The 11,224-nt window shown below is 39.1% G+C and overlaps 1 protein-coding gene across 2 annotated transcripts; it reads left to right on the top strand.

Moving 5' to 3' along the window:
* The first annotated feature begins 367 nt into the window (after positions 1-367).
* Positions 368-10,571, top strand: LOC307030230 (lactadherin-like). 2 transcript variants are annotated; one of them, XM_079666542.1, is made up of 10 exons: positions 368-538; positions 3,799-3,924; positions 4,015-4,146; positions 6,899-7,012; positions 7,347-7,528; positions 7,608-7,763; positions 7,870-8,014; positions 8,706-8,890; positions 8,983-9,138; positions 9,646-10,571. In XM_079666542.1, the coding sequence occupies exons 1-10, from the start codon at positions 463-465 to the stop codon at positions 9,787-9,789; spliced, it is 1,416 nt and encodes a 471-aa protein (XP_079522668.1). In that variant the 5' UTR covers positions 368-462; the 3' UTR covers positions 9,790-10,571. The 2 variants fall into 2 exon arrangements, with proteins under 2 accessions (XP_079522668.1, XP_079522667.1); XM_079666541.1 differs by having other exon boundaries at positions 369-538; positions 8,688-8,890.
* Positions 10,572-11,224: the final 653 nt, after the last annotated feature.

Raw genomic sequence — 11,224 nt, 5'->3', positions numbered from 1 at the left:
CTTACTCTAATTGGAAACAATATGGATTTGACCTTTAAAGCTTTATCTTAAATATAATTACTTGTGGGACAGTAATTGTCTTCCACCTTATATTTTGCTATGTATCCCAAGTTATTGCATAGTATGAGTATTACATTGAGTTGCAACAAATGTTTTTGTTGCCAAAAATGCCAAGCAGCACGTCAAACAAAAGGTAACAAAATGCCACAATGTTAAACATAGGCTCAGCATTAATTAATATTCCAGGAAGCGTCCACTGTTTCTATCTGTTTACTGGCCTGCCTCTGCACTCTCCGCCCATTTAGCGTCACATGTTAATCCCGGCTCCCTCATTCATCACTTCGTCCTTCCTTTATATTCCAGTAGCGATTTCTTTTTTCCTACAGCACTTAAAGGCAGCGCCGCGTCGCGTCGCCCCGAACAAACGATCCTGCGAAACAAACAAAGTGAGAGTAAACAAATATGAAACGTCCCGGACATGTTATAACAGCGACTTTGTCAACATTAACTCTTCTACTTTGTCTGTGTTCAGTCAGAGGTAAGTCCTTTTTAAACCACCGACATCGTTTTAATCGCATTCATACACAACTCCTCCTGTTGTTTATGGTTGGGTTTATACTTCTAACAGCAGTCTTCAGTCACTTTTTTCAATAGAAGACTTTGGTACATAACTATGCCAACTACTCTTAACCTATTTCTTCTTTCTGTTTTCAATTTCGATGTTTGTCATTCATTAGTTAATATGTATTTTAGGCTACTTTAAGGGACTCTCCAGTTTTGTTTTTCCTACTTTTTGTTAATGTCTCTTTGTGATGGGAGAAGTGGGGGCTTTTCTGGATGATAAAAGAGGAGATGTACTATTTTCTCGGTTATACACTTTTGTAGCTCTTGTATACCAAAGTCGTTCAATTGTACAGTTTTTTCCACATCATATAAAATCCATTACCAAAGGATGAAATGACCTCAGGTTTTAGGAAAATATGCAGGGGAAAGCAGTCAACATTTAAGTTGTAAGTCTTTCATGCAATAATGTGTGATTAAAAGTCAGACTAATCTTGTATTTAATAAATAAATTAAGATATATTTTTACAAGGTGATAATTTTGGAGAGGCACGTTTGTAAAAAAAAAAAAATCACTTGCAGTGATGAAATAAAGTAGGCTTTTCCCCCTATATTTGACTTGAGTAATTCTTTTTTATGCAGATGTATTCGTCTACTACTAAAAATTGCACTTAAAAGCTTTAGGGAATTATCAGATGAGGCTACAATTTCTTAGCCCCTTAACAAGTGTATTATATATATCTACAGACGAGTTTATTTGTAATGTTCTAAACACTGAAAGATGATTTGTTCCGTTTCAGATTGAGAACATTCTCATACTTCTTAAATTGAAATAGCCATTTAAAAAAACATCTCTGATCAGCTGGAAAATGTATTATCACAAAGCTGTAAGGGTAATGCTTCAAACATAATGGTCTTATATAATATGATGCATTGCTGTAGTTTAAACTACCCAACATCATATCAAGTTTAAACTTATCACAACCATAAACATAGACAGCAGCAAATGCAAAATGCAACATAATGCAGGACTAATATTAATCCAAAAAACATTGTTGTCAAACTTTGCCCATGTTTCATTTCAGTACACACTAAATGTAGCATATCAATGACGTGCATCCTTTTAATGAAGGTAGGTTGTAAATGCAGGATTTTCACAGGGTGGTTATCAGTACTTGACTTTAAGTGCATCTCTGGGTGTTCCCCCCCTGTGAACAATAGTTTTGTATATATTATATTTTCATGAAATATTTTCCCCGACTAAACTCACAGTTTGTGTACATTCACGGGTATATGTGCCTCTTTAATGACCCGCCTGTCAGTCAGGTGTGCTGTGTGTCCTCAGCCACCTGCGAGCTGCTGCACTGTCATGTTGTGTAACTCGCAGTCCTCAAAGAGCTGCAAGCAACAGTACAACGTGCTAATCCTGCAAGCTCTTAATCCTGCACGTGGACATATTTTGTTGTCAGTTGTCAAAATTATGTTCACTATCTACGCAATAGAAAACATTAACTGCTCTCATAAAGATACCATTCTTTAAAACATATCAGAAAAAGACAAACAAAATACATTCAAATAGGGCACCTTTTTGAGTTTTCAAATGATCAATAACCAATTTTATAAAACCACATAATATTAATGTTAACTCACATTATTACACATCTTACTCAATTCTGATTGGTCAATTTGGACAATTCATAGGTTGCTAAAAATAGCTAACACACCGCTGCTAAAACATGACCGTTGCTAAGGAGGATCAAGGTAAATACGTTTGTTTGTCAAAATGCTCAGACTTGTTCTCATGCTGAACCATGTCTGCCCAGTTCTTGGACGTTTAACAACTCGGAAATATGTTTATAGTATATCAAAAAATGTTTGAGTACGTTAAAAAAAAGGACATTTTCACAGACTCAATGTCATGCTCCATCGTTGAGGAGTAGAAGAGAAGGTCTGCAGGATTCACACATTTCCAGTTTTTACCCCAAAGATGCCAGAGAAAGTTGGATGGTGATGACTCTGCTTGGCATCTACTGACTCAACGTGATGGTTTAAAAAGAACACAGTCAAAGATGATTAGTTAAGGCTTTGTAACTTTGACAGCTCCAGTGTGACTCATAACTCTATGGCCTACCACTCCCACTGGAGGTCAAGGCCATAATTTTCCTAATCCAGCCAAGGTCTGTGACTCAGCACGTTGGGCTGAGGCAGCAGCAGCAGCAGCAGCAGCAGCAGCAGCAGCAGCAGCAGCAGCAGCAGCAGCAGCAGCAGCAGCAGCAGCAGCAGCAGCAGCAGCAGCAGCAGCTGTGTTGTTACAGACGCTCATCCAGACAGAGGAAACACATCCTCTTTTTCCCTTCCCAGTACACATTCTGATGGTAAAACTCTGAGCCTGTGATCTGACAGTGGGACAAATATCCCTCGGCTCGTTGTTTTTTTAACGTTATAACTAATATTAATAGAAGCACCTTACCAATGGGATTTTGGAATCTAGACATAGTATACTTGGGACTTAAAGTTAGGATATCTGAGGCTGCTGCTTCAGTCTAAATGAAAACATCTAATTTAAAATGAACTTGAGCAATTCATATACAAATATCAATAATGCTTCAAATAAAATGTTTCAAAGGCATTCAAAAACAATTATTACTTATTATGACTTATACAAATGTAAACACTAAGAAACGTTCAGTACAAGGATCGTTTATCTCGGTGTATGACAACAATACAAAAAGAATGCAGCTAATATAATAATTGAAATCTATCTCTTGATAAGTCGCCCAACTTTATGCAAGGCAACACTAAATCCCTAGAGAGCATGTTTGAACAAATGTTATTGAATTGAATGTTTATGTGATGGTACATTTGGATTTCGCCCCAATACAAATGATTTGTTTCACTTAAAATAAAGATCTAAATTCATTCATTTTGCCAGAGTGACTTGTGACAACCTTCAGGAGTGTGAGCGTTTTTGGTTCAGCCCTGATTTAAACCTGTGGGTTTAAAAGGTAACAGAGATAGCATAACAGGATCAGGAGGCTAAAAGTGTGAATCTAAACAACAAGATGTTGTAGCGGCTCAACACTCTGCTTTATTATAGCTACTAGCAAGAATGTGTGTTTCTGGTGTCCAAGGCAACATTTGAAATACACCACTCTAAATGTGAAAAGCATAAGCAGTAACTGTTGTAGGACAGAGTTTTATTTAAAATATAACTCCCTGTTTTTCTCATTACCTCAGGTGACTTCTGTGAGGTGAATGTTTGTCTCAATGGAGGAACGTGCGTGACAGGGATAGGAGAGGATCCTTTCATCTGCATCTGTGACGATGGCTTCGCTGGAGACACCTGCAACCTGACAGAGACAGGCACGGCTAACTGGAACCTTTTGGAATAAAAGCAATGCTCATTCAGACACCTTATTCTATTTTTAACTGATTATCTCCTTCTTCTCTCAGGACCCTGCAGTCCAAACCCCTGTAAGAACGATGGGTCGTGCGATATAATCACTCCCACCAGACGAGGAGACGTTTTTAACGAGTACGTCTGCAAGTGCCAGCCTGGCTTCGAGGGAGCGCACTGCCAGATCAGTAAGTTACTTCTGATCGGATTAGTGAGTCTGAGCTGCTAACACTGTGCACTCACATACAACTACACAACATAAATACATTCAAATTGCTCTCTGAGTTGCAATTTAAGGTTCAAATGAGAAAGCATTGGATATTAAGACTTGTGCCTTCTAAAGAAACAAGGGAAAGTAGATGATATAGCTGTGTGACCTCCACGTTCAGCAGACTTTTCTTAAAGTGTGAACACATGAGGATTTTCCATCCTGTCATAGCATCAGTAGTGAAAGACTTGTTGTCAGTTCAGAAGTCCCATGAAAGGGCCTCATTCAGCGGGTTGTGTGGGCATTCTGTTTGGCTAAATAGTAAAAGGCCACTCAAGTCTCTTAGCATGCAGACGCCTTCCACCCAGGTTCATCTGTTTTGTGCTCAAGCTTGACCAAATCAGATGGAGAACATGATAACAGTGATTCCCATCACATCCTCTTAATACATGATTTAGACACATTTAGGGAGCTTAGGGTCATTATTGGAAGATTGGCTTTAGAATAACTAAAGGATGGAAATAGAGGATGGTTTTCTCCATGTGTTAATGTGATTATCTGAACTCTGGCCAAGACTTGGAATGAAAAACAACTCTAAGCTTTGTGTGAATGACATCTGAAAGAAAAACACGTAGAATGAAAAGTAGTTGTGCTCGGAAGAATACGTTCAGTACTTTAATTTATGCTATTACTGAAGAGGCATTTTTTGTGAATGAACAGTTCACCTCAAAGCCTACAGTCTGACCACCAATTGTAGTCTTCCTGCAGCCTGGCCGTCGACTCCCAAACTATTTCTAATTTTGTTTCAGTCAGACGTCATTGGCTTGTGTTGGGGGTGGAACCTGTCCCATAAACTATGTACAGGAAATGCACAAACATTCATAGTAAAACTAGGGTATGATTAAAAGGTATTCCAAAGGTTAAAAAGGCTAAATTAATTTGAATATGGAAATATTTTTTTAAAAGATTGCTAGAAACAATCAGAACAATTTCAAATTTGGCATGAATCTCAACAGTGTTGATATAACATGGAAAGTAATCGCAGTTTAAATCGGGAAGGTTACTTCCAGTCCTTTCTTTTTGGGAGCAACGCCTGTTTATCTGTGTTATAAGCTGCCTGTTTGTCACAGCCATGTGTTTGCAGTGACCAATCCTCTTAGTGGTTACAGGAAACAGAATTAAACTGACCCATGTGGCGTTAAGTCAACTTGTCTTCTACTTCAGGTCTGAAGTCTGGTAGAGTTCCTTAATGTGAGGGGACATCACAAGTAACATAACATGTGGAGTTTTATTCCAAAATATTAAAAGATAAATGTGTGAAAGCACAGAAGTGTGAAGGCTTAAGGTAAATACTCAAGCACTCAGTGGAGGACACATTTAGCGCATTGGTAATAGCATAAAGATTACTCATGTTCAACAGGTGGTACTTTTCCCTCATGAAATTGAAGCATGGCACAGCATTACATTAGAAATGACTGGAAACTGAGGAGCTGAAGTAAGAGTTATTCTCTTGAATTGTATGTGTTTTCAAGTGGATCAGCTCAGAGTGAGCAACAGGGCGTGGAGCTGCAGACTGTGACCTGCTTGCACTTATGACTGTCTAAATCAGGGGTGTCAAACTCAATTTCTTCGCAGGCCACATCAGCATTATGGTTGCACTGAAAGGGCCAGTTGTAACTTTAAGACTATGTATCAAAATACATATATAAATATTTAATATATATAAAATTATGTATTATATGACATTATTGCCTCTGCATTGGATTGTTATCGGATAGGGTAATAACTTCATAATTAACTACGTCTGAAAGCAGTCTCTAACCATTTGGTTAAGCACCCTGCTAAGGGAATATTTTAGTTTTTTCTAAATGTAATAAGAAGAGTATAATGTTGCTGTCCTGATAAATGTTTGCATCTGTCCTACTCAGCTAAATAAACCATGTAGACAAGCTCAGCAAGCATGCCACCTTGTGGAGGTTTTTCAGTTTTACGGGTGCAGTGTTCAAAGGCTGATACAGGAAGTGGCAACATGTTTTGTTGCGATGGTTACAGTGGAGTAAAACAATGTGATTTATTGATTTATTTTACAGATTGTAAACAAAATACATTTTAAGCTCTGTTTTTGGGTTTGTCCGTTACGAATATCAGAACTGAGTTTTGTTGTTGTTCACAGTTTAGTTTCAGGGCATACAGAGAACAACAGCTCCATTTATACATTTCAATTTCCATTCATCTGCATAAACATCTAAATAAGGAATATAGTAATTGTAGATTGGTAAGGAACAACTATAATAATAATACAAATAAAAACTGATAATAAATTGAAGAGAACATCAATGAATAATAACAAAATATCAAATTACATTTGTGGACTAACTGCATACAACATTTGAAATCTCTGTCTGTTCACATTCATTCAAACACAACACTTTCACCCCTGAACGGCCGTGGTCTTTAAACGTGGTTGCCAGGATTGTCCCATCTCTTCAGTGTTGCATTTCTGTCATCGTGTTCGATTAAAGAGAAACACTTGTCACCAACTGCGTGTTAGAGACACAGTGAGGCTATTGTGGCCCTCCTCCACCTGCCTCAGCCTCCCTCTGTTCTGTCTTTCCCAGTGTCTTTGTGGGCAGGTGTGCTTCACATCTCTAACAATCGCCTTATTTGATGAAGATAAAGTTAATTTGAGGAGTTGAAAAATAATAAAGCAATTTGTTTTTGTTCTTTTTCAGATGTGAACGACTGTGCAAACCAGCCCTGTAAGAATGGAGGGAAATGTCGAGATCTCGATGGAGACTACACCTGCCAGTGCCCCTCACCGTATGTTGGGAAGCAGTGCCAGCTACGTATGTTCAAAATCTACACATCGTTTTAAAGTCCTTTATCAGATACCTGTATCCTCATGTCGCTTGCTTGCCCTTAGAAAAACGTTTTAAGCCTTTTCAAAAACAACAGATTTTCACTGATTTGCTTAAATTTAAAAAAATACCATTTGTGAATTGTATGTATTATAACTTAACTTTTTTGTTATTGATGTTTTTAAATGTGAAATACCAAATAATGCGCCTGACATTTTTTAGCACCACAATCGCAGTCAACAAGAGGTTGCACTGTTAATTAATTCAATGTGATTGTAGTAGCTATTACAGCCTTGATAATATTTGAATGGCTCTGTCCCAGGTTGCACTTCTTTGCTGGGGATGGAGGGTGGATCAATCGTGGAGTCCCAGATTTCAGCCTCCTCTGTGCACTACGGCATTATGGGTCTTCAGCGATGGGGCCCGGATCTTGCTCGACTCAACAACCAAGGCATCGTCAACGCCTGGACGTCAGCCGCCCATGACAGGAACCCCTGGATCGAGGTGGGACGAGTGAACACTTTAAAACATGACGCTTGTGAATGAAAGCTGTGCAGCTGACTTGCTAACTTATTTACAACAGATCGATATGCAGAAGAAGATGCGTCTGACGGGCATCATCACTCAGGGAGCCAGTCGCATGGGCACGTCAGAGTACATCAAGGCCTTCAAGGTGGCAAGCAGCTTCGATGGAAACCTTTATATTACTCACAGAGCTGATGGCCAACGGAGGGACAAGGTGAGGCCTTCTCTTGTGATACACGGGTTATTTACAATGTTTACCAGCTTAAAACGTCCCTTTCTGTAGCTAGCTTGACTATTTTCTGTGTCTGTGTGTGCCATAGGTATTCATTGGCAACGCAGATAACGACAGCACAAAGACCAACCTCTTTGACCCTCCTATCGTAGCCCAGTACATCCGCATCATCCCTGTGGTGTGCCGCAGGGCCTGCACGCTGCGCATGGAGCTGGTGGGCTGTGAACTCAATGGTAAACACACAGAAACATGCCCTTTAATTCTAATGCAACACAGCATGTGACAAACTTGGCAGATAACAATGGAGATGGAAAAAACTAATGTGATGTTAAAGAAAAAGAGCGGATGGATGACCGTAAGTTCAACCCATGTCTGGCCTCTGTGAACTTAAAGATGTATAAACCTCTGAAGTGAGGAAAGGCTATTGTTTAGCTTTTCCTAAACTGCCTCTTGTTTGACTGTCTTTATCTGTTCTTGCTGTGGTTATAGCAAATAACATGATGACAGACAGTATTCTGGGTAAACCTCACTGCGCAACAATCAAAGCAGCAATGCCAAGTTGGCTTGCATAGAGAGAGAAAAACACATTTCTGTTTTCTCCACCTCCATTATTTTGTCCGTCTTTGAACATAACAGGTAAAACATTTACAGAGAATCATTGTGAGTGTTTGTACACAGTGTGCTTGCATTCTTCTACTTTCTTCGCCACATTCTATTCCTTCTTCTTGGTCATTCGCGGGTGTATAAAATGATTTCAATCAGTCTTGTTCTCCTGAACTTTTCAAATTGTATTTAAACGGTGAACTTAATTTCTATGGGTGTATTCATCTTTTTTTCTTTCCTCTTTCCCTTTCTGTCGCTTTGGTTTCCACTCCCTCCGTCTTTCCGTCTGCTTTTGATTCACAGTTCATTCAAACACGGTAGGTTGCTCAGAGCCCCTGGGAATGAAGTCCCGCCTCATCTCAGACGGGCAGCTAACGGCCTCCAGCTCTTACCGCACGTGGGGCATCGATACCTTCACTTGGCACCCTCAGTTTGCCCGACTTGATAAGCAGGGAAAGACCAACGCCTGGTCTCCTGCACACAACAACCGCTCAGAGTGGATCCAGGTAAGGGAAAACCTCAGCAGTAAAATGTGATTATTGGTTAAGGGTGTCCTTTAAAGCAAGCAGTATAACAGTTGTCCTTGTTCCCTCACCAGGTTGATCTGGAGAAGACATCGCGTCTCACAGGCATCATCACTCAGGGGGCCAAGGACTTTGGAGTTGTGCAGTTTGTGTCAATGTTTAAAGTAGCTTACAGTAACGATGGAGAGTCTTGGAGTACAGTGAAGGAGGAGAAAACTGACTCTGATAAGGTGAACCCCTCAAATGTATTGACTTGATACAGGATACTGTATATGCACGTCTTTGTAAATTAGTCAACGCAGATATTTTTTGAAAAGGTTCTTAGATTGTTTAATCATTGAAATATCTCCTTCTGAGTTGTTTCTGTCATAAACCATAGTCTCTTAAAGTCATACACAAACCTTACAGATTGTGTTAAATAAGTCCAATATGTCAGCCTCTTTCTCTTTATACAAACATATATTTTTGCTGAACGAGTAGAACCATAGCTTCTTTTTTTGGGAGGACTAGAATATTTTTAGCTACAATAGCAAGACCAAGATGATCCAACTGTCTTTCTTTTTTTTCAGTCGTAAGGTTGTAGTATGATTTACAATCCCTGAAGACATTTGGTGGATTTATTAACTTAATGTGCAGTTTGATCTCTTTTTCAGATTTGTCACATCCAACAGAACATGCTTTGCAATAACATCCACACTTTAAATCATTATTTTGTATTAATTGTCATTCCTTTGCAGCTTTTCCAAGGCAACATTGACAACAACACCCACAAGAAGAATCTGTTCGAGCCTCCGTTCTACGCCCGATACGTGCGCGTGGTCCCCTGGGAGTGGCATGAGCGCATCACTCTGCGAGTGGAGCTGCTCGGCTGCGATGATTAAAAACTCACTTATGATGTAACAGGGCTGAGGAATGAGAGGAATGGATCTCAAACACAATCATTTGTCCTGTACTCCCTTGGGCTTCTCTGAACAACGATCCTGGACTGTAACACTTGTAGCACTTTTTGACTAGTGACCTTTTTATGTTTTATTTAATAACATTGTTTGACATTGCTCACTGAGAAACGTCTACAAAGTACAAATGGTTCAATTGTAATGGCTTTGGATAATAACTAAATGAGCTATTAGTGTTTATTATTTGTTTTCTCTAAGAATTTTTATGAATTTTCGGTTCTTTTAAGCCTGTAGACGTGATAATAGGGCTCTTCACCTCATCCATCTGAGTACAACTTTTACTAATTGCTCTGTCCTTCCTTTGCTGTCCAACACTACATTTTAGTTTTAACATTCTGCATAGGGCCGATAAAAAACATCCTCACAAGCACACCCACTGCATCTCACTTTGGCCGACTTTGTAGCACAATAGCAACTAAAATGACGCAGGGCCTGTGCAATATAGAGTATATATGGCATTTTCAACTATCCTGGAAGAGATAGTAAAAACCTTTTTAAATAACGATCTTCAGTACCCCAATCTGTCCATCATTTTTTCGCATTTTAGCAATTTCATTCTAATTGAATCATGTTTACAACAGTGTGAAATATGTAGACATTTGTATAGAAAATATACATTGTTTTACATTCTTTTTTTATTAATATTATTCATTGTTGGTCTTTAAATGATGCCATGTATTAAATAAAAATAATTGTTTTGCACACAATATTTCTTTGTCAAGCAGCTGATATCTTGAATGTCACCGGTTACATAATCCTTTATTTCCCACTGCTTGTTATAACAGTCCTGTTTGGTCTGACAATGTCAGAGTGGGTGTAAGTGGCAGATTTCTGCATGAACAGACTGGTCAGTGAGGCCAGAGGACACAAAGGAGCATTTAGGAAGCTTCTCTGCATTGTTCAGATGTTATCATCAAAAAGACATATTTTGTGTCCAATCATTGCCCAAAGCTAACATGAAAGGAAGATATAGGATATTTTATTATTGAAGCAGAATCAAAAAGCAAACATTTTGAGGAAATAATATGCCATCAGTTGCATCCTGCTTTCTTGCACCACACTAAGCTGTTGTGAGTCTTCTCCATTTTGGACTACTGGGCTTTTGGCTGCTGTCTACTAGAGTAATTACACCCTGTTAGACACTCGTCTCCCTGCTAATCTCACGGCCCTGGTATGTTTGGCCCCTGGCAAAGTCTGTGATATAAATGAGGTGGAAGACGAAGCATTTCAAACACATCTGTCCACACTGTGTATGCCATTCCTTATATGCGTGGGAGTGTATTTATGTAACATAGCAGGGTTTCCTATAAAAGATCACAGTGCTTCGAGGTAAAAAAAAGTCAGCCAACAGCTGGGCTGA

Source organism: Notothenia rossii (assembly GCF_949606895.1).
Source record: "Notothenia rossii genome assembly, chromosome: 2".
Classification (NCBI taxonomy): domain Eukaryota; kingdom Metazoa; phylum Chordata; class Actinopteri; order Perciformes; family Nototheniidae; genus Notothenia; species Notothenia rossii.
Note: the sequence above shows the minus strand (reverse complement) of the source record. Positions and strands in the feature narration are given on the sequence as shown.

What these genes read in the sequence shown, in the direction of transcription:
- LOC307030230 (XM_079666541.1), top strand. Translation starts at nt 463, where the DNA reads ATGAAACGTCCCGGACATGTTATAACAGCGACTTTGTCAACATTAACT. An exon ending in ACAGGAACCCCTGGATCGAG is followed by an intron (nt 7,529 to 7,607) that starts GTGGGACGAGTG and finishes TATTTACAACAG; the next exon opens with ATCGATATGCAGAAGAAGAT. An exon ending in GGTGGGCTGTGAACTCAATG is followed by an intron (nt 8,015 to 8,687) that starts GTAAACACACAG and finishes TTTGATTCACAG; the next exon opens with TTCATTCAAACACGGTAGGT.